At 44.4% G+C, this 23,213-nt stretch overlaps 2 protein-coding genes across 3 annotated transcripts in view; both read left to right on the forward strand.

Moving 5' to 3' along the window:
• Positions 1-7,567, forward strand: part of LOC100588257 (26S proteasome non-ATPase regulatory subunit 8-like) — a 61,542-nt gene extending 53,975 nt beyond the window's left edge. The window contains 1 exon segment of the mRNA XM_012506223.2: positions 7,450-7,567. Within this exon segment, the coding sequence (XP_012361677.2) occupies positions 7,450-7,567 (118 nt within the window).
• Positions 7,568-8,162: 595 nt separating this feature from the next.
• ADCYAP1 (adenylate cyclase activating polypeptide 1) lies at positions 8,163-15,914 on the forward strand. 2 transcript variants are annotated; one of them, XM_003262019.2, is made up of 6 exons: positions 8,163-8,284; positions 8,494-8,793; positions 9,115-9,225; positions 11,392-11,523; positions 11,999-12,097; positions 13,214-15,914. In XM_003262019.2, the coding sequence occupies exons 1-6, from the start codon at positions 8,163-8,165 to the stop codon at positions 13,401-13,403; spliced, it is 954 nt and encodes a 317-aa protein (XP_003262067.1). In that variant the 3' UTR covers positions 13,404-15,914. The 2 variants fall into 2 exon arrangements, with proteins under 2 accessions (XP_003262067.1, XP_030666543.1); XM_030810683.1 differs by lacking the exon at positions 8,163-8,284 and having other exon boundaries at positions 8,687-8,779.
• The last annotated feature ends 7,299 nt before the right edge of the window (positions 15,915-23,213 follow it).

Below are 23,213 nucleotides of genomic sequence, written 5' to 3' on the forward strand. Positions count from 1 at the left end.
GTGCTCTGGACAAGCTAATTAATCTTTAAGAAACCCAGTTTAGCTGTCAATAAAAATAGTGATGATAATACCATACCTATCTCACAGGGCAATAAGAGGATTAAATGAGACAATGTTTGCTAATACAGAGTGTATCATTGCCATCAAAGAAGGAGTTTAATAAATGTTAATTTCCCTTTCCTTCTACTGATCTAGGATGTTTTGTTTGTAAAACATTTTTATATACATCATCTCATTTGACTCACAAAGGTCTTGACTCACTAATCATACAGTTTCTGTGGTATTGAATTACATGATGATTTAATAAGATATGATGATGATATAATGGATATTAAATGATGAACCTAGAAAATATTGAGTTTTTGTTATAATTTTTTTAAATTAAAAAAAATTTTATACCGACGAGGCTGGTCTCAAACTCCTGAGCTCAAGGAGTTTCTTTTTCTTTTTCTTTTTCTTTTTTTTGAGACGGAGTTTCACTCTTGTTGCCCAGGCTGGAGTGCAATGGCACGATCTCGGCTCACCGCAACCTCCGCCTCCCAGGTTCAAGCGATTCTCCTGCCTCAGCCTCCCTAGTAGCTGGGATTATAGGCATGTGCCACCACGCCCTGCTAATTTTGTATTTTTAGTAGAGACGGTGTTTCTCCATGTTGGTCAGGCTGGTCTCGAACTCCAGACCTCAGGTGATCTGCCTGCCTCGGCCTCCCAAAGTGCTGGGATTACAGGCGTGAGCCACCGCGCCCGGCCTTCTTTTTTTTTTTGACATGGAGTCTCACTTTGTTGCCCAGGCCGGAGTGCAGTGGCAAGATCTCGGCTGACTGCAAGCTCCGCCTTACAGGTTCATGTCATTCTCCTGCCTCAGTCTCCCGAGTAGCTGGGATTACAGGCGCCCGCCACCATGCCCGGCTAATTTTTTGTATTTTTTAGTAGTGACGGGGTTTCACCATGTTAGCCAGGATGGTCTGGATCTCCTGACCTCGTGATCTGCCTGCCTCAGCCTCCCAAAGTGCTGGGATTACAGGAGTGAGCCACAGCGCCCGGCCAAGCAGTTTCTTTTAAGCACATAACAAACTTCTCCTGCATTCTTTTTTTAATTTTTAATTTTTTTAATTTTTAGAGATTCAGGGGTATGTGCAGGCTTGTTAATAAAATCATTTTAATTAATGACTTAGGGTGGCAATTGTTTTTACTTTTTCAGCAACCTGGTATATGTAAATAAGAATTCATGGTACACGGCTGATGCACATATTTTTAGAAGCATACTTAGTCTATAAAGCAAAACCCATGAGTATGTGATATGTTTGTAGTCTAACTTATCCAGTTTCAACTGTGTTAATAGCTTTGATCCCTATTACATTAAACATGATTTTTAATTGAAAAATTAATAAGAGACTGATTTTATTCTCAGTTGAGTAACAGATTAAAGCTAATATTAAATTAGCAATTTGTATTTATAACAATCCTAGTGGCCGGGCGGGGTGGCTCACGCCTGTAATCTCAGCACTTTGGGAGGCTGAGATGGGCGGATCACGAGGTCACGAGATCGAGACCATCCTGGCCAACATGGTGAAACCCCCATCTCTACTAAAAATAGAAAAAATAGCTGGGCATGGTGGCCCACGCCTGTAGTCCCAGCTACTCAGGAGGCTGAGGCAGGAGAATTGCTTGCACCCGGGAAGCGGAGGTTGCAGTGAGCCGAGATTGCACCACTGCCCTCCAGCCTGGTGATGGAGTGAGACTCCATCTCAAAAAAAAAAAAAATTCCTAGAGAAAATAAATATGCCAGTATAACATACTATAGTCATTAAGACTGTCTGGAGTCATTGAGACTTGAATTTGAAGCTCAGCATTACAATGTAGCAGCTGTGTAACTTTGGATAAGGTACCTGAGCTCTTTTAGCCCCGATTTCTTGTCTGTAAAATGGAGGTAATAATAGTGCCTACAAAGAAGTTTGTTGTGAGGGAAAGGAAATAAGTAGTCAAGCACTTAGCCCAGAAAGTGTTCATTAAACAGTTGTTGTTGCTGTTGCTGTTATTCACTGGTGAATAGCAAAACCATACAGTCCCTTTGGAAGGAAGGATTTAAAATAATTTAAACAAATAATCATTAAAAATTTCAACCAGTACATTTATGACAAATGTAAAAGTATTCCAAGCAGATGATAGTTTTTAAACATTTATGCCTGTGTATATTTGGGTAGAGACAAAGGATTATTTAAAAAGTATTTTCAGGTTGGGCACACTGGCTCATCCTTGCAACCCCTGCACTTTGGGAGGCTTGAGTCCAGGAGTTTGTGACCAGCCTGGGCAATATAGGGAGACCTTGTCTCTGGAAAATAATAATAATAACAATAATAATAAAATTAGCCAGGCACGGTGGTGGCATGTGCCTGTAGTCCCAGGTATTCAAGAGGCTGAGGCAGGAGGCTCACTTGAGCCCAAGAGTTTGAGGTTGCTGTGAGCTATGAATGCACTACTGCACTCCAGCCTGGGTGACAGAGGAAGACTCAGTAAAAACAAAACAAAACAAACAAACAAAAACTGCAAAGCTGTGATTACCATACAGGGCTAGTAATAATTATAATAAGAACAAAGGCTCCAAAATTATTACAAGTAAATCTATATTCACAGGTAATATATGAATTGCAGATGGCTTCACAATGCCAAGCTTGGCTTCAATATGCCAAGCCTGAGCCCACAGGGCAGAGGGATGCTAGGGGCCCAGAGAGGAAGACCTTCTTTTGATTTTACACACAAAAACCTTGTTTTATTTTGCATATAGATTCCCCTTCCAACATTTTCTGAAGTGGTCTCAAAAGCTTATTTAGGATATTGGTTTTCCTGGATCCTGTCCAAGCTTTTCCTTCTGCATTTAAGCCTTATGTGAGCAGAGGATTTAGACTAAGTAGAGAGAAGACTTTCTTCTTCTTGGCTTTTTAGAGGAGGTGCTCTGGAATTTGGAAGATGCTACACAGTGAAGTCTGGGATATACATTTTTGGTACCCAGTAAACTCATGTTCAGAGAATAAGGCCTTAGTAGAGCCATATATGTGAGATATTTGGAATCATCCAAACCTGTAGCAAAGGTTAGATCCTGGTTTTTGTTTCTCGGATGTCTGCTTTATGTCTTAAAACAACAGACAAAATTTCTTGGCTCTGTGAATATGCAATTCTGTTCTTAGATTAGAGAGAAGCTTTACTCATGTGGTTTGGAAGGCTTCCTTTCGTAGTTGTTTTCAGTGTGTGCGAAGCACTACATTTTGAAGGTCAGAGAAGTCACGACACATTATAGGTAAGCTCATCAGCTTCTTACTTCACAGTGAGTTCTGAAAAGCATGATGCATGCAGTCCAGTAAGTGATGGTCATGATGTTCTGGTTCAGAACATTTGGGTTTCCCTACAGGTGTAATCGGTATGGAGTGAGTCATTAGTCATTGCATTTTCTGGAAGAGTCGGTAGAGAAAACGTTTAAGTGAAATGGAATACAGTGTTATAATTCACTTTTGTCACTCACAGGAGAGGATGATGTTTTGCATCAGGCTTGTTTACTGAAAAAGCTTATTATAGCCTGGTTCTTATGCTAAGTACTGGCTAAAAAAGTATAGAATGTGCCAGGCGCGGTGGCTCACGCCTGTAATCCCATTTCTTTGAGAGGCTGAGACAGGTGGATCACAAGGTCGGGAGTTCGAGACCAGCCTGGCGAACATGGTGAAACCCTGTCTCTACTAAAAAGACAAAAATTAGCTGGGCATGTTGGTGGGTGCCTGTAATCCCAGCTACTTGGGAGGCTGAGGCAGGAGAATCACTTGAACCTGGGAGGCGGAGGTGGCAGTGAGCCGAGATTGTGCCACTGCACTCCAGCCTGGGGGAAAGAGCAAGACTCTGTATCAAAAAAAAAAAAAAAGAATGCACAACTTTTCCAATCTTGATTTAGATTATTTATACTAGGAATGTGTGAGGATGCCTTGAGCAAACATGTCCTTTTATATGGTTAAGAAAATTGAATGTTGTAGGATATAGAGATAGTGGTAGTAAAAGGTAATGGTATAGAGCTATGTACCCAAGGAAAGAGAATGTGATGGAGAAACCCTAGGTACTATGGGTGACTGAGCCAAAAAGAAAGTAGTGGAAATTTTATCCAAGTGACCAAAAGCCGCACTTCACTGGGCTGCTTAAAGGCAAAAATACTTTTAGCTCACCACTGATTTGCAATATGGGGGTGGAGGGGAGCAGTGTTTAAAAGATGCTGAAGATTCCCATGCAAGAGAGGGGAAGCCAATTTCCCAAGTGGTGATAGTCCAAAGGCAGGAACCTGTCACAGACACAACAGTACAAACACTACAGTATTTGCTAATGTTGTGAAGCCATCTGCAATTCAAACTCCCAGTATATATACTAGACATATTCCTCCTGTTTGAATACAAAAACCCACTTCCTCGAAGGCTAGAGTTCTTTAAATTGAATGTTAATTCAAGGTTCAAGGATTGACCCTTCAACAAAGGCAGATGTGTTTGCCACCAGGAAAAACAATTCGGGGAAGGGTTAGTTTGACTTTTAGCTATTATTTATCATTTCTTACCCAAACTTGTTTTCACATCTGAAGGACCAACAGGATTAAAGTTGATACATTAGGGACTTGAAGTTCAGAGTATTATTAAATCATTTCCAACAAATATATATAAACAGCGTCTTCCAGGCAGGTCAGGGCTTAGCTCAAGTCACTTTCAGTTGCTGTGCCTCAGGGAGGATGATGGCTAGACCTCCCACTGTAAGATTTCCATTGTTCTTCTAACTTTTCTAGCTGAACATGATTCCAGTTAATGTAACAATCTCATAGCCTGGAAAGAAACTTTGCCAGCCTGGGAAATCTACTTTGCTGGCCTGGGAAGTATTCTGGTGAGCACTGAGGGAAGGGAGTGGGGGTGTTGGAAAGAAGACTTGAAATTCCTTTGTGTTATCTGTAAATAGAACATTCTAACTCTTTGGTCTCTTCTTCCTCCTCTCCCCCAACCCCCTCTTTCATCATTTTCAATTATATATAGGAGGTTGGAAGGTTTTTCTTGTGCTCTTAACCCCAGTCACCTAAATACCCTTTGTGAGGGAAACTGGGTAAGAACAGTAAAACTGGAAGGCTCTCCTACTCTGGTCTTGCTCTTGTCCAATTCTCCTCTAGCTCCTCCTCCGTTTATCTCTCTCTCCTCTCATAAAAGTGCTTTAGTTGAGGCTCCCTAGGATTCACCCTCCAGCTCCTACCTGCACTTGAAGCCAGGCTGGGGTCTGCACTTGCACTTAGCGTGTCTGTTGGACTGGGCCACAGTATCCCACCTGGCCACTGCCGCATGCCTCCTCAGTGCCTGCTGGGGCTCCTGGTCTCTCTAGCCTGGGGCTTTGGGCTGACAAGTCCCCTCTTCTTTGCAGCTCCCTCAAAGTCCCAGACACAAAGGCCTCCAGGATGCTGTGTTAATGCTTGACTGGAGTCTTCCAAGATTAGAATCAAAGGGGCATTTGGGGGTAGTTTTGGTCTTTGAGACTTCAGTCATCCCATATTCCCTCTACCCAGTAGAAAGCAGAAGGGGCCTATACTCTCATCTAGCAGCTTCTAGTTCCTCCTATCTATTGGCCTTTTCCCTTGGCCCAGGGCCAAGGCCAGATTTTCATGAATAGGAAAGCTCCCCTGCGGAGAGATGTCAAACATGCCCAACTAGACAATGGCCATGAGCAACAAAAGATCTGTGGGTGATCCTGTAGGAGTTTGATTCCCCCAGGCAGCTGTGGGCAGGGCTGTGTGGGTCTTTAGATTGTGTTGAGCAGTTGGTGGGTCTGGAAGCTTGATTTTCTGGAGTTCAGTGACCAAGAATCTCAAGTTCTCTGTTTAGTCTTTCACTCTGGTGAATGGGTTCAGGTCTGAAGGCCTGTACTTTTTGGGTGCTGAGCCCCGAGTTCTGAGCTGAGAGTTTCTAAGCTGAGAAGAGCACAGGGGTTGCAGCCTTGGTAAGTCAGAGTCACAGTTCAGCCTCTGTTGGCCCTTGGAGCCAGCAGTTAGTCGTCCTCCCCAGATAGTTAATCGTGTTTGTGGTTTTCCCCCTTTAATAGGCCGTGAAGTCAGCAAACTCCCCACATGGTGGCTCCCTTTACTAAAGTTGAGTAGTGAATTGTACAAGGAGTCTTGGAAATTTTCAAATATTTCTCCAGATTGAACTCATCTCAGAATTCGTGTGGGAGGAAAGAGTAAGGATTTTAATGGGGTTCACCTTTGACGTGAAGCAAGGCGGAAGACAGGAAAGCCACAGTGGGGAATAGCTTTAGTCGCTTTACTAAGAAAGACGTCTCTGCTTGATTATCTGGTAGTGTTCACCACAGGCTCTTTGTGTGCGAGCTTGCTGCAGAGGCAGAGCTGAACACGAAACACACGCATGTAAACAGTCCAACATAAATCAGTGAACATATGTATCAGAGAAAAAGAGACATATTCCCATGTAGATGTGGTTTGAAGCTTTATTGAAGTCAGAAAATCTGAAGCACAGCCAGGAATAAACTAAGAGGAAGCAGACAGTTTTCGGTCATTCATGGCCAGGAATAAGAAAACTTAGTTTTTTTTAAGAAGGAGGAAATATTAAATCTCAAATAAGAGCGGGAACAGCATTTAGAAGGAGAAACATAATATCTTGGAAAAAGCATGCAGAACTAATATAGCTTATTTAAATGTTAGATCCAAATCATAGTAACAGGAAACCCTCCCACTAAACTGAAATTTCCCCTAATTTTTGTGTAAGATCCAAATAATTGAAATGGACTCTAATGGTTATTGATGGCTCTATTTTCTTTCTTTCTTTCTTTTTTCTTCTTCTTCTTCTTCTTTTTTTTTTTTTTTGAGAAATAGACCCGAGTTCTCTTACTGGAGTAGAAATTATGAACCTTCTTCAATTACCAGGAAATTGGAAGCCTCTGGGTGGATATGGTCTTCCCTTATTGCTTTCCTCTTCCCACATCATTTTCAGTTAAAAAAATTAACTGTTTCCAGCAGAGGGATTCCTGTTAGAAACCTTTATCAGGTGAACTTGTACTGAGAACCCTCATGCTTTCCCAGTCTGTCTGTGTTTCCCAAACAGAGCTCAAGTTGTAAACGAAGTGGAAAAACATATTTCTCACCCCAAAATTCTTAAAATTTCATTTCTTGTGGAAAACACAATTTCACAACATCAATTTTTAAAATCTGTAAGAGCCACGGAAGGTGTGAAAGTAGCCAAACAGCCAGTCTAGAGATCCAAAAGCCAGGACTAACGGGGGACAGAATGCTTTTTCCTCAAATCCAGGCAGGGATGGAGAGCATTCTCAGCATTAGGGCATTTATGGACGCTACAAGGGGGAAAGGATGTATCTAAACGGTGGGGGTGATTTAGGCAATGAACCGCCACGTTAATAGCACTACTGCCAAATCTTCAAATTTAGACGCTCCGGTGAAAAATTAAACCAGTGGCAATTTTCAACGTTTGTAGCATCTGTTACCCTACACTTCAGCACCCGGAGTCTGGACAGCTCCGCAGGCCGCGCTCCGGAGGCAGCATAAGCTCTCATCAATCTACTCATAGCCGACTGTCAACGGCAGCCAGACTCAGGAGAGATTTACTGAAAATCCTCCAAGACTTCCCTTTAAAAACAAAACGACTTCCACATTTAATGGTCTATCTGAAAGAACATACGCAAGAAATTAGGAGATCTAAATTAAATTTATTAATAGGAGAGCTTGATGATGCTTAATTCCAGAGACCAGAGCTCTGATTGGTGGGGCTTGATGAAAAAGTAAAGAGAAATCGTAATTATATAGTTAAAAACATAACTTTTGTCATCCTCAAAATTCTAAAAATTCTTTACCTGTCCTTGAGAAATGGGTGAAATTGAAAACCATCAAAATAATTGGACTTCTTAAAAATTGGATTGTATGAGTGAAAGGTGTTTATGAGAAGTCGATGACTCCGGATCTTATCATCCAGGAGGACAGCACAGAATAGTTAATATGTTCCTTGAGGGACTAGGATGCTGACGTCTTTTTCTGATACCCGATCATTACGTGACTGAAAAAAAAGGGAAGTCATTTCATGAATAAAAATCGGAGCGCAACAGTGCAACAAAATATTCTGTACTTAAAGGCAACAGGCAGACAGATGTTGACAAAGAGGGCTCTCCAAAAACCATGTTCGGATAGATTTTTGCTAACTGCACAGATAAATACGAGCAGAAGGCCGGTCATCTCTGTAACCACCGGCAGCAGCAGAAGAAGCCGCAGTTTCACAGGCAGCCAGAGAGACCTGAGACCTCGGAGCAGAGAAGGCGCTGCTGACCCTCGCAGCTGCCTGACCGGCGGCTCCTACAAAGGCCGGCTGGCCACCCGCCCTCTCCCTTTCCTTCCTCCCCTTCTTTTCTGACTTTCCCTCTTTTCCTTAATCTCTTGCTTCTTCCTCGGGGTGGACTTACGGCCACTTTGCTCCTCCGCCCTTTACCTCCTCGCCCCCTCTTTCTTTCTTCTGTCTCTCTCTCTTCTCCCCCTTCTCTCCGTGTCACGCTCCCTCCTAGTTCTGCGCGTCTACAAACTTTTGAACAGAACACGAGCCTCGGCAAACAAGTCCTGCAGCTCCTCCTGCTGCTCCTGCTCGTTCCTGCGGCTTCTGCTCAGACACCAGCGCCAGACGGTGATGCCTCTCGGGTTGTGACTCCAGCGCAGAAACTTGAAGAAGCCCTTTGCCCGCCGTCCTACTTGGCAGCACACCCTCTCCTGACAGCGGTAAGAGTTGAAGGGTAAGGGAAAGAAAATCTTACCAAACCGACCGACTCACTCGACTGCTGATTCTTTCTCTTGGCATCGCGTCAGGGTAGTTAGCTTTCCTTCAACCAGGTCTGGCTAGTTATTGGGCGCCGGGTATATGCATATATATTTTTTTCTAACTATAGCAAGCAAGAAGTGGCAGGGCGCGCGCCGGCTGTCGCTAAGTGGTGTTCAACACAGGGAGCCGGGGCTTCGCTCCGTCCCTCCCCCAGCTTCGGGAGTTTTTTGGGGTTGGAGGGTGGAAGGCCAGGGGCGTTCTCACAGCTGTGTGTCCTCTTTCCCATCCTGCGCAGAATGACCATGTGTAGCGGAGCGAGGCTGGCCCTGCTGGTCTATGGGATAATCATGCACAGCAGCGTCTACAGCTCACCTGCCGCCGCCGGACTCCGGTTCCTCGGGATCAGGTAGGTGCTGGCTGCCCGGCCCAAGCAGGAGCTGGGGCTTCCCAGTCACAGACACTTCCTCACGGTCTCCTTCCTGCAGTCCTTTGGGTCCCGACTACTAGCATCGCCCTCTGCGCCCCCAGTGCGCCTCCGCCAGCCTTGGCTGGACAGCGGCCCATTCTAGCCGGGGGTCTGGCAGGCTCCGCGACTGCTCGGACCCCTCCCCCAGCCCTAGGCAGCTCAGGGTCCCGGGCAGAGCCAGTGAGCTTCTGGCCGCTGGAGAATCCCCCCTCCCCCAACCTGGCCCGCAGGATGGGGGCAGGGCATGGCCCCTAGCTTGGTTTCTTTTACCTATTCTTAGGATGAATTAGGAGAACTTCAGCTCTGGAGCCTGGCCGGGGGTTGAGCGTGAAGCTCCCTCGGACTTTGCTTTGTTACCGCTTGTTCTGGACTATCCGGGTGGGGTCTCTCTCTCTCTCCTCCACCCTTTCTCTTCATTTCATTCCAATTCTTTCCCCTGAAGAGCTTTCTTTCAAGTGATCCGTGTTCCAACTGCATTTTGAATCCCAGGCTGTCTTGGGGGGCGTGCGGTGGGGAGGGTGTTGGCCCGGTGTGATAGAGGAATAGCGACTTAAGAGAGGGAAGAACAAGAACGAGACTGCGAAGGAGGGGGAAAAACAGACGCAAAGGAGGAGAAAGGGAAAGCCAGCAGGCAGGCAGGACCGGGAGAGCAGCCCTGCCTGGCCCAGGATGGAGGAACCTTGGCTTTTTTCTTAACCGCGGGTTTCTAATCGGCAGGCGCTGCCCAGGTTTCCGGAGGCAGCCCCAGAGTCGCGGGCCGATGTGCTGGACTGTGGATGAGCCCTGGGCAGAGGAGGGTCCGAACCCGCGGCGCCTGGGGCAGCGAGGAGCGCGCGTTCTGCCTGCGAAGCTGCCTTCTCCGAGCCGCGCCCAGGAACATTAGCTTTGGGGGGCCGCTGATCATTGATTTGGACGGAGAGATGGGTTCTGGCTTCTGTATTAGGATTCCAGCATCTGGGCTCGAGGCAGGGCAATATCCAGAAAGACCCCAGGGTTCGGGGTACCTGGGCCAGGGCTGAGGCGCATCGCCGAGCAAAGGCTGGGTGCGAGGCGTGCGGAGTGATGTGCTTGCCTTGCCCCGGCCTCTCCAAGGATAGAGAAAAGGCGAGTGAAGTAACGAAGTACGACTCCAACCGCGCCTAGAGAGTGCTACTAGCGCTGGCTGCATTCCAAGTCTCTCCAGGGGTCCAAAGCGAGAGGGATTTGTTTTAACCCATCTCTACCCGTCCTATGTCAAGAACGGAGGCTGTAGACGAGGGCGACTGCGAAGTCCCCAGGCACTCGCTGGGTCTCGGTCCCCCTCCTTGTGCTCTGGGGTTGAGATGGGGCCCCGCCATGGATAACAGATTAGCGCGAACTATTCGTTTAGTGGCCTTAAAACACCCTCGTTTCACCCTCAGCTATTTTCAAATTCCCGTGTGCCTGGCACTTTCTCCGGGCGAGAAGCACCGGAGGGTGCGGACACGCCACATTCTGAGCCGCCGCCAAACTGGCTAAGTTTAGGGGCATTTATTATTCATGTTCCTGCCAGATCCTCTCCTGCCCAAAATAGAAACCGAGGTTCTCCGTGACCTACATCTGCTCGGGGAAGGGCTCCCCTGGGCTCGGAGGCTGGGATGGGGGTGGCTGAGGAGTTGGCCGCCGCACACCCCACCCATCCTCTCCTTTGCTTTCTGGGCCTCCCCATTCGGGTCTTCGCGTGGGTCAGCGCCTAGTCTCCTAGGGCCTTTCTCGTCCCCGCCCGTTGCTGCTTTGGGGAGGCTCGGGAGCCAGGCGGGGAGGGGGGCGGTCCTTTTCAGTAGACAGGTGTGCGCGATCTGCGGAGACGCGTCGGTTTCTCAGTGCTTGTTGAGCCCGTGGCCCGCAGGACGACCTTTTACCCGCGAAAGGGGGTGGTGGGCGAGCCGCCTGGCCGGGTAGGAATGGTTGGGTGTGGTTCCCTCCTCCTTACCTCTGCTCCCACCCCTAGTCCTGGGAGAAAAGACAATTCTCAGCGGAGGACTTTTATCAACTGTGAAAATCAGTGCGAGCCCCTTTCTTTGGATCCTCGCAGAGCTGGGGAGGAACTTGTACTGACCACTCCTTCTGTCCCCGGCCACCCTGCAGGCCAGAGGAAGAGGCGTACGACGAGGACGGAAACCCGCTGCAAGACTTCTATGACTTGGCGTCGCCGGGCGCAGGGAGCCCCGCCTCCGCGCTGCGCGACGCCTCCGCATTGTACTACCCGGCTGAGAGAAGGTGAGATTCGCGCGGCCTCGCGTACACCCGCGGCTGGGAGCTCGGGACTGCGGTGACGGGAGGGGTAGTCTGGTGACCCACCGAGGATTTTTTTTTTTTTTTCCCACGAAAGTCCTCAAGCCTGTCCTCTCCCTGGCCCGATCCTATTGCAGCGACAGAAAATTAGCAGCGGGCGGGTCTGTGTGGACCTGAGGGCCGCGTGGGGACCGAGGGGGCTGTGGCCCAAAGAGTGGCAGTGAGTGGGGTCAAGGGACCCACATTCCACATCTGCCATTCCTAGAGCCAGGACTAGCTCTCGATCCTAGCAGTTACTCTCGAGATCCTCCCGGGAGTTATTCGCGAGTTCTGTGCCTCTGGAGGTTTATCTGTCAGCCTCCCTGGCCGCCGAGGGGGCGCGCTCCCAACAAGGGGGTCTCTAGAGGCCACCTGGGGACAGACTCAGTGACCCTGGGCGCGCACTTTGCCTCCCCGTTAGAGATGTCGCCCACGGGATCCTTAACAAGGCCTACCGCAAAGTGCTGGACCAGCTGTCCGCCAGGAAGTACCTGCAGTCGCTTGTGGCCAAGGGCGTGGGGTAAGAGTTTGTGGAAGGATTAACCCGCGCAGGGTGGCTCGCGCGCGCCGGGGTGGGTGCCTGTGCGGGGCGCGCGCAGGGCGGGAGGCGCGGCTTCAGCGGCACTGCGTGCACGTGGGGGCCAGGGTGAGTCTGCGTCCCAGGGTCTGGGGTGGGTACCGGCCACGGGTCGCAGTCGGAGATTTTGAAGTGGCACTTTAAATTTGCCCAGAGAGCTCTGGAAGAGGGAAAAAGGGAACGCGAGCCAGGGAGTTTGATCCGTTTTGAATGAAAAGAAAGAGAAACCAAACCAAACCAAACCTGTCAGCCATTCAAAACCTTCAAGCTTCCAGGGAGGTTTTGCTATAATTTCCTCTAAGCATGACTCTTTTTGGGGGAGGGGAAAGGGGTGGTTGTATTTACTGAAAATTCAAATCGAAATAATAAATAGCCAAATTTGGACACTTATGGAACCAAACAGTTTTGCTCACGCCAGAGAAACTGAGAGCATAGGGCTTGCGTGAAGCGTATCTCAGCAGAAGGCAACATTTTAATAAAGCCCCTGGGAAAACAGATTACATTTTCGCCATGAATAATTCATGCAGTGAAAAATATTGCCTACAGCCTGTCGACTTATATTATTATCACGTTTTTCAACTTGGCGTGAGGAGGGAGACGAGTGTTCATATTTGACTAGGAATTGCAGGATCGATGCAAACTCCAGGGCAGCAGCCAGCCTGGCATATTTAGGGCTCTCTGGTTATTTTCTCTTTATGTCGGGGGTGAGAGGAACAGTGAGGACAATTTAGCGCAAACATACGAATGGTCAAATCTCAAGGGGCAGCTTTGGGAGAAAGGTTAGGCTTCAAGCGCTTGTCGTCTGCCCGGATCTTATCCCGGGCCCCCTCTGTAGGGTTTCATGCCAGGAAATCCTGGGTGGGGAGGGAGGCATCGAGGGGCTTCCATCTCAGCCCTCCCTACGGCTGCTTCCTGGCAGAGGGAGGCGGTGCGGTGGGCAGTGCGAGCCCCGGGCCCTCCCCGAAGGCTCCCGCGTGGGGTGGGGCCCGCCTGCTCCCCGCAGCGATTGAACCTGTGTCTCCCGCCCCGCCACCCTCTTCCCGACCCCTTTGCTTGCAGTGGGAGCCTAGGCGGCGGCGCGGAGGACGACGCGGAGCCGCTCTCCAAGCGCCACTCGGACGGAATCTTCACCGACAGCTACAGCCGCTACCGGAAACAAATGGCTGTCAAGAAATACTTGGCGGCCGTCCTAGGGAAAAGGTATAAACAAAGGGTTAAAAACAAAGGACGCCGAATAGCTTATTTGTAGCGATGAGTTACCAGCTACCCTGTGTATACAGCCCTGACGCAATGAAAAGTCGTTTTCCAAACTGACTGAACAGTCATCGCTCGTGTGTTCTATCCAAACATGTATTTACGTAATGAAGTAAAGCCATTAAATGAATATTTTGATAATAATATTGTTTTTCTTTTTACAAAGCACTAGAGAATGCACAGATATACTTTGTGGACCGATTATTGATATATATTATAAATATATATAAAGAATATATATATATAAGTATAGAGAGAAGTTCATACAAAGCGTGCACAAGGATTGAAAATTCGCCTGAGCTGTTTATGTTTTTATAAAAATAAATAGAAAAGTAGACAATCATTGTTTTGAATATTACTCCTATTTTTGTAAACTGGAATTAAAAGGATAGTATTTTTATCCATGACAGGCCTGAAGATATTCCTACTTAACATTTGCTACTGTACATAAACAATGATGCCCTGCTCCAGGGAGACTTTGCGGTAATGATATGGAGAATTGCTGAAGGGCATTCTTTCCCAGTGAGTCTCTGGGGCAGGCTGCTTCAATCCCAGCCTAACTCAACTGGGCACTGTCCCCCTGGCTGGGTGGCAATTCCAATATTTCTGCTTTCTTTGATTCTCCTTTTATGTGTAGTTGTCTCTCTTCAGACTCTCAGCCCAGAAGAAAATTCTCCTGATAAAGAAACAGCTCGATCCAAATTGTGCTTCTCCCCAGAATTCACGCCTCTCCCTAGGAGAAGAGTTGAGGAACTGTACAGAAAAGGGCGGCTTCGTTAGACCGCTGTCTTTTCTGTACTTCCTGAGTTGCCAGGGTATCTAATATCCCCCAAATTAGGGCAATTGGAACAAACTGAAGGACATAGAGGTATACTGGAAGAGGCAGAGCCTGAGGTGGTAGGAGGAGGACCCTGGAAAGGGACTGGTTTGAGGTTGCCCCAGGTCTGGGAAGCTGAGGGCAAGTCCAGTCCCAATGGTCCTGACTTTGGGCGCTGGGTATTGGAAATGGATGCAAAGTACAATGTGTTTTTCTCCAGTGCTGTCCATGCTTCTCATCTTGTGAAATGGCTAGGATCCTCTCCTTTGAAACCTGCTCTGTAGGAGCTACCCTTTTCCTTTGTGGTTTTATGGAGACCTCTCCTTCCTACCCTCCTGCACTGTTTAAGTACTGTTTACCATTTTTCATTCACTTCTCTTAAACTTGTGAATGCTTCTCACTTTTTTTTGTTTGATGCAGGCACTTATTGTAAATTTTAGGAACCCCTGTGTAGCTACTAATAAGTAATTATGCACTAAATATGAACCCTTTGTTTCTTGTTTATTGAGTTTGTAGGTAAAATGTATTTTTCTACATTATTGCTTATTGCTTAGTAAAATTTATTTCATAAAACCAACCTTTGTCATATTAGAATGTGTAGTGTTCACATGTTGCTCAGTTTTGCTAACTGATAAATCATTTAATCCTCTTCTTCATATGTATGAGTACTATCTTATATCTGTGGTCAAGAGTGAGGTAAGCAAGCTCCAACAGACCCTGAGAACCTACCCTTGTATCCTTTCTTTGGCTAAAGAAAGCATGTCTGTTTCCTGTCAATTCTTTGAACATATAGAGTAATCTTTATAAACAAAAGAACCTTCACCCAGCAATCAGATTGAGCAGCAACAGACAAACCAGCCAGCCAGTCTCCCAAATTTCAGGCACAAGTTTATTTTTTTTTTTTTATGTTTTGAAAAAAGAAGATGAAGAAGAAGAAAAAAAAAGAACAAGGAAAGATTAAACGTTAGCTTGTAAAGTTTAAAGGACCTTTCCTTTTCCCTTACGGATTTGATCAGTATGAAGTCATAAATCAAAGAAAACAGAATTGGATTTGCATTCCCAGGTGGGATGGATGCTGCCAGGAGATCACATTGCAAATAGTGAAAATAGAGGCATTCGGTCTATGCCTGAGTCCTGTGTATAGGATCAATCTTCCTTTAATTCCACAGTCTCCTCAGGCAATGTGACACGGGATGCAGTTTGCAGCTTTAGTGCCTTTCTTCGCCTTTTAAATTGCCACGAATCACAGATGGCTATTTAGTGGCCCTACAATGCTGCAACACATCAGCTTGCATTTTAGTCTTAATTATTTGTTTCTTGGATAATGGGCAGAGTTTTCTGTATTTGTGTCAGCTGTTAGTGGTGAAATAGGGCTCTAGTTAACCTTTTATTTATGAAGTCTAATTTAGTGTTCCCGTGGCTAGTTGCAAGCATTTTACAGTGATCACCCAGTTTAATCTTTTGTATACTTTTTAGAAATGCCAAGAGCCTTACTAAACTGAAGCAGATTTATGATATAGTGATAATTTAGGTAGATGTTAGTCTTGAAGCTCTTATTTTGTGTGCAACTGATTATAAAAACACCTTAACCAAGTATTATTACACACATGATATCTATAACTAGGACTTTGATAACTGTTATATAAAGTGTGTAAAATTTGTATGAATAAATTTTTGTAAACAATGCAACTTGGTCTAATGTTTGGGAAAAAAGACATTCAGGAAATAACTACTTTAAAATCTCTTAAAGTATTATATTTCTTTAGCAACCATAAGATTTTTTTATGTCTGGAATATATATCTATCTAAGCATCCTTGTATTTTCATGAACTGCACTTTAATAATTGATGGGCAACTGGATTCTGCTAAAAATTTAAAGTAGCTACTCAGATGGAGATGCCTAAGAAGGTTTTAAGCTCATAAACAGGCACAATGTTGCAACATTATAAGACACACAATTTAGATTAATTTCCATCCTCTAGTGTGTATATACTTTTCTCAATATTCAGAAAGTTACTAGGTAGTAGTGGGAGACAATGCTGGAGCATTAGTTACACATCTAAAATAGCAATCTAACATTGTTCTTTTATTTTTTATTTTAGCGGCCAGGTCTCACTATGTTGCCCAGGCTGGTCTTGCTCAAGCGATGCTCCCACCTCAGCCTCCCAAAGTGCTGGGATTACAGGCGTCAGCCACCACACCTAGCCTAAAATCGGGATCTAACATTGTTCTTATACAAGTAACTCTGCAGACTAAACTTGTCTTGATAAAATTTTGTATAAAATGATCTAAATAATCAGTTTTGGAGGTTTTAAAATGTGTTTAGAGACATACAAACAACTGTCTCTGATTAAAATGCTTTGGGTAGAAGGAACATGAACATGAGTAAGTAAAGAGTTAATTAGATGCCTTTAAAAGAAAATGTACTTTGAAGCCCAGGAGGAAACACAAGAAGTCATTTGTGGATTATATGCTTTCTTAGTTCATATTTACAAACTTTAGGGCAAAGCTTTCATATGAAATTCCCTCAAATTCCGTAGTGGTGTGTGTTTTGGCGCCCTGGACTATTTCTGGCTTAGAAAATGTATAGAAAGTCACACAATAAGTGACATACCATTTAATTTAAAATGCCAGAGTTTCATCCTAAAAATTAATGGTCTCAATTAGGAAATCAATAAATATGTCACAATAGATTTAAAGGATGAGTGAAGATTCTAAAATTATCTTCAGAATTTAGCTCAGTATTTAAGGCCTAGAATCAAATAGGGAGGAGACCACAGTCTAGAAATCCCATTTGTAGTCAATGAAAAAATGAATCCAGTACAGTTCATATTTGCATTTGATTTTATTGGATAAGGATTTTTTCTTCTCCATCTTTAACTGCCCCTCTTTGTCCTTGAAGACATAGTGTGGTAAATGGAAAAATGAAGAAGAAGAATTTGGTTGGGGCTAGGCTAATGACTTGTCAAGAACATAAAGATAAACCCCAGACTTGGCTGACTTCGAGTGAATTTCATGTATTTAGCAACTTGCTATATTATCTTCGGTGATAACTCAAATTACATCTTTTTAAAGGCAGACTTGATATATTTGGGTATTCAAGAAGCTGTAATAGGTGCCTTAATGCTGTTAGGGCTGAGAACACACTTATTCAATACAATGCACACTTATTGAACACCTGAAATGGGCCACCGCACTGGTCGAGAGAGCTTGACTAACAACTGCGAGCTCAGTATTTTTTTCAGAATGTTTTTCTGAAATGTGATCATCTAGCGGGGGCTTAATGCAAAATTGTAGGGCTCTGCCAGATCCAGTGAATCTGCATTTTAAATAAAAAACCTAGATTACTGTGCACTAAAATTTGAGACTGCCTAGATTTAGAATTGGTGACATATGTAGGCATACATATGTGCTGGTCTGAATGTTTTTTTCATATGAAATAAGCAAAAGGTCATGTTACCTGCATACAGTAATAAAAACATCACTGTGCCATATTCTTCCAAGATATCTGGATATTAAGCTCTTTGGCAATTTCAGTATTTCCTTTAGGTCACTAAAGCTACTAGTTAGCATTATTTTACTTGTACAGTCTGATTGGGCCTCTCCTACAGGAGCTTGCGGAAGGAGAGTGATCCTCTAAGTCAGGTCCAAAATATTCAACCACAGGACTAAGAGATTATGGCTATAATGAAGAGAACTTGTGCAGCTAGCCGGCCATAATTCTGGGGATCCAGAAGTCAACTTCCAATTGCATTATATCCCAATTTGGTTTGAATGTATTTACCGCTCCCCAACTGTTTACAAGATGGTTTCTCTTGGATGGCTCATTATGACCTTCAACCCAACCCTACTGTTCACACGATCACAAGACTGGAAGCCAAGATCAAGTCATCCCTCTTCTCTTTTGTTGCCACCCTTTTTTGTAGAAGGGAGATGCCAGCTGCCCCTGCTGCTGCAGATTGCATCACTGCTGGATTCTTACATTGGTTTGTAGTTGGTCATCCTGGTCACTTCCCTTGCAACCACATAGTTTTAGCTCCACTTTAGTATCATGTCCCTCTGATCGGATGTTCCAGAGTAGCTTCCATTGTCAAAGGATTAAAGGGTTTAAGGTAATCAGTAGTCAATTTTACCTCTCTGTTCTTCAACACTATCCTTCCTCTTTTTTTTTTTGTTTTGTTTTGAGAAAGGGTCTTACTCTGTTGCCCAGCCTGGAGTGCAGTGGCATGATCTCGGCTCACTGCAACCTCTGCCTCCTGGGTTTAAGCGATTCTCCTGTCTCAGCCTCCCGAGTAGCTGGGATTACAGGTGCATGCCAATGCGCCCGGCTAATTTTTGTATTTTTAGTAGAGACGGGGTTTCACTGTGTTGGCCAGGCTGGTCTTGAACTCTTGACCTCAGATGATCCACCCACCTTGACCTCCCAAAGTGCTGGGATTACAGGCTTGAGCCACCGTGTGTGCCTGGCCTTTTTTTTTTTTTTTTAGATGAAGTTTCGCTTTTGTCGCCTAGGCTGGAGTGCAGTGGCTCGGCTCACTGCAGCTTCCACCTTCCAGGTTCAAGTGATTTTCCTGCCTCAGCCTCCTGAGTAGCTGGGACTACAGGTGTATGCCACCACACCTGCCTAATTTTTTTATTTTTAGTAGAGATGAGGTTTCATCATTTTGGCCAGGCTGGTCTTGAACTCCTGACCTCAAGTGATCCACTCACCTTGGCCTCCTAAAGTGCTGGGATTACAGGCGTGAGCCACTGCTCCAGGCCAATCCTTCTTCTTTAAAAAAACAGGTTCTTATCAGTTTTGGAAATGCAAATACTCCCTATCAGCTCCCAACAATACCCCCATGACCACAATGTCCTTTCTCTTCCCACCCAACCTCAATATTCTGTAAGGTCCAACTCAAGCTCTCCTTTCCTACGCATCTGCTTTAGCCTCTCAGAGTCACAATCATTTTCACTCCCCTTCCCTGAGAATCTGCACTGTTTTTCCATGACCATTATACTCTGTATTGCCCTTTCTGTATTCCCTTTCTGACTTTTAATTCCACACTGCTCTGTCCAGTTCCCTGTTTCGTAAGAGCATGGCTTGTCTTCCCACTGGATGACCTCCTAGAGGGTGTGGACAATACATTGCACTTTAATGCCAACACACTTCTGGGAACATAAATATCTTTTCTAAGTGATTGGAATAACCAGAGGGCCTGTAGAATTCACCATGATATTTCTCCCTTGTTGTAACAGGACAACTGCAAAGCATATACAGGGGTAAAATTAACTTTCTTCCCGCCCCCCCTTTTTTTTTGGTGTGGAAGAACCAAAGATCTGAAAAATTAACTTATCCATTAGATGGGCATCATGAATCAAACTAGATCTACCTCCAGGAAAAGCTACATAGAAAAGAATGCTAAATTAGTGTGTTTCTATTAGTTAAGATAAACTGAAGTCCAAATTCACATACAGGCAAAAGGCTGTAATAGATTCAAGCCACACAGGCATTTATTTTTTTCATTCTCATAGAAAAAAGAAGAGTCTTATTTTCAAACTAAAAGAGAATTCACCTTATGCTTCAAGACAATGATACCTTTTTTCTAGAATACAGGAAAAGGGATAACTTGAGAGGCAGACTGGGAACTGGACTGCTCTCAAAGTGATAATTAACAGAGCAGTTATCTACAGCTGCCAAAGAAACTTCCCCCATCAACTGAAATGTAATTTGAACATGAGTTCATAGACAGGAAAAAGAACATAATGAAAAAATACTTTTTTAACAGTTTAGCATTATAGTAGGTGATGTCCTCTGGTCCAAGTTAAATTTTTTCTTAATTATGTCTTTGCTGTATATTACAGAATCCTAAGTCAGAGAGGAATATTGCCTATAAACCACAAAGAAAATAGTATGATGTGTATCTATGTGTATTTCCCTTTCCCTTGTTAACTACCCTGATTTTTGCTTGGTTAACTATAACTACCTCATGCAGGGTATGGATTTCATGGGGACAATAACTCCCCACTTTTAAATATAACTAATCAGGATAATTGCATCTCCTAGCCACAGTTCCTGGCGTGGCATGTGATCCATTTTAGAATAGTGGGGTCAGAGAGGAATTTTTTTTTGATGCTTCTGGAAAAGAAGTCCTTTCTTTTCTCTGGAATGGTGTGGTGTGTAATGTAGTGCACCATATAAGAAGCCAGCCTCACAGTGGACCTGTCACCATGGAAGACACAGAGGAGTAACAGGAAAAGGCAGGTTCCTGATGACATCATTGAGTCCCTGAATAAAACCAACCCTGAAGCCAGAACTACCTCTGGAGTTTTCTGTTAAATAAGTCAGTAAGTCCCCTTCATTGCCTAAGTCAGTTTTTTTCTTTTTTGGTTTGTTATTTGTAGTATCAGTTAGGATCCGTGTTTCAAGTAGTGGAAAACCCAACTCAAACTGGCTTAGTATGGTTTTCTCAGAACACAGAAGAGACTTAAGAGTGGTCTACAGAGGTTCCAGCCGGCAGGAAGCTTTACAAGTTCCAGTACCCGAGTGTTCCAAAGATTTCACATCCTCCATTAAAAATTTACTCTAACGTTTCAATATTAAAATATTTCAGAGCACCTAGAAGCAAACCCTAGTCACTGATTTTAACTATAGTAAGAAATATCCTTTGAGGAGCTCTCACCATCTTTTGCTGCCAACTGTACTACTTCTTTGGACTACAAGTACCTTAGAACTGCTCTTCTCTGAAACATTTTTTGAAATTCTGTGAGTAGAAACTACTATCCTGTCACTGCTGTCATTCCCTAACACCCATGAAACTTGTAATCACACTCGAGGCTCCAGTCTTCTGATGCCCTGCTCACCATTTCCCCAGGCTCCCTGCCCCTTTGTCTCTTTGCTGTTTCTCCTCTCACCCCAGATCAGTTTAATGACCCTGCCTGCCCCCACTGACCATTTTTCACTCCCTGACCTTTTTTGCCACACTCACGTTAACACTCCTCAAAGTTGGATCAACCCAATCATGTGTTTTCTCCTGGTTGCTGAAGGCTATTGAGAAAAATCTTGGCTCTGTTTTAATCCTTTCTTACTATAAATTTATGATTACCTATGTCTGTAGGATCTATAAAGCACTCATTGCTAATCAGTCTTATTTTCTATTCCTGTACTTACTTGCTTCACTCTTCAGTATCATTGGCCCATCCTGCCAGGGTGACCTCATTGTTGACTTTGCCTGCCATTTTCCAAACACAAACAAATACAAACCAAAACTTCCCTAGTTTCTTTTCCTCTAGCTCCATGTGTTTTTTCACTTCAAATTCCCACCTCGATTTCCTGAGGTTTGTATTTCCTCTAACACTTAATTGCAATTTCTTCATGTTCAATTGTCCCATACTTGCCAAGTGCAATATTTTTGCAGTTCCCATCTTGTATAATCTTTTTATAGCATTCCCTCTTTCCTAAAACTTTCTTTTCACTTGTTCCTGGAACTTGGCTTTTTGTCTTTTCCCTCTCATACCATTTTGCCTCTTTTTCAATCTTTTATATTGCCTCCTCTTCCTTCTTTAAGGTAGATGGCCACAAGTTCTGTCCTTCCCCCTTTCTCCTAGGGCTGTACTTTCACCTTGGATAATCTTATCTTTTATGATCTGATGGTTTGATGACTTGCAACCTTACAGACCTTGTGAGAAAGTTCAAATGCCCAACTGATATATTTACCTGGATATCCAGTGAATACCCAAAATCAATACAATTATCCCTCAGTATCCACATGGAATTGATTCCAGGACCCCTGCAGAACCCAAAATCTGTGGATGCTCAAGTCCTTAATACAAATGGTGTGGCATTTGCATGTAACCTGTGCATATCCTCCTGTATACTTTATCTATCTATCTATCTATCTATCTATCTATCTATCTATCTATCATCTATCATCTTCTATCTATCTATAATCTATCTATCTATCTATCTATCTATCTATCTATCTATCTATCTATCTATCTATCTATCATCTATCTAGCTATCTATCATCTATCTGAGATATCTCACTCTGCTGCCCAGGCTGGAGTGCAGTGGCTCAATCTCAGCTCACTGCAACCTCTGCCTCCCAGGTTCAAGTGATTCTTGTGTCTCAGCCTCCCAAGTAGCTGAGACTACAGGCATGTGCCACCACACCTGGCTAATTTTTGTATTTTTAGTAGATACAGGTTTCACCATGTTGGCCAGGCTGATCTAAATGATCTGCCCACCTCAGCCTCCCAAAGTGATGGGATTACAGGTGTGAGCCACTGTGTCTGGCCTTTTAAATTATCTCTATATTACTTATAATACTTAATACAATGTAAATGCTGTTTAAAAGTCATTATTGTTTAGGGATTAATGACAAGAAAAAAGTCTGTACCTGTTCATACACATGTAATTTTTTTGGAATATTTCCATTTGCAGTTGGTTGAATTCACAGATGCAGAACCCGTGGATATGGAGGGCCGATTATATGTTCCCAGATAAAAATATTATCCATATTTATTCCTCCTCTTTGTTTTTGGCATCATATCCACCACACTTTTTAACTGATGTATTGCAGAGTGCCCTTCCTTTTCCTCCCCATTACTCCATTCATTTAATTGGTCACAAAATCTTAGGATTTTTCAATCCTATTTTCTGCAGAACTCCACATTCACATAATCTTTTGGCTGTTTTTGCAATAGCCTCTCAAAACTTGGCTCTAGTTACTCCCCCCGGTTCAGCCTTCTCTGCCTCCGGACAGATCTAAAATAAGACTCTGGTCATTCTACTAGCCTATGCTGGCTTGATAAATGTTTCTGGCTTCCTGTGGCCTACTGGATGAAGTCCAAAGTCTTTAGCATGTATTTAGTAGTTCTCTTCACTCTAGTTTCCTGCTCTTATCAATCACCTTTTGTTTGTGGTCCCCGGTCTCTAGAATAGTGCTCTATCCCTTTGCCCTCCTAGTGAAATGCTGCTGATCTTTCAGGGAAGGACCAGCTCCTTTC

This window comes from Nomascus leucogenys, chromosome 4 (genome assembly GCF_006542625.1).
Source record: "Nomascus leucogenys isolate Asia chromosome 4, Asia_NLE_v1, whole genome shotgun sequence".
Lineage (NCBI taxonomy): Eukaryota > Metazoa > Chordata > Mammalia > Primates > Hylobatidae > Nomascus > Nomascus leucogenys.

Coding starts and splice junctions, on each gene's coding strand:
- ADCYAP1 (XM_003262019.2), top strand. CDS start 8,163: ATGTTGACAAAGAGGGCTCTCCAAAAACCATGTTCGGATAGATTTTTG. Junction 8,285..8,493: donor AGCAGCAGAAGAAGCCGCAG/TTTCACAGGCAG, acceptor GCTCCTCCGCCC/TTTACCTCCTCGCCCCCTCT. Junction 12,098..13,213: donor CTTGTGGCCAAGGGCGTGGG/GTAAGAGTTTGT, acceptor CTTTGCTTGCAG/TGGGAGCCTAGGCGGCGGCG.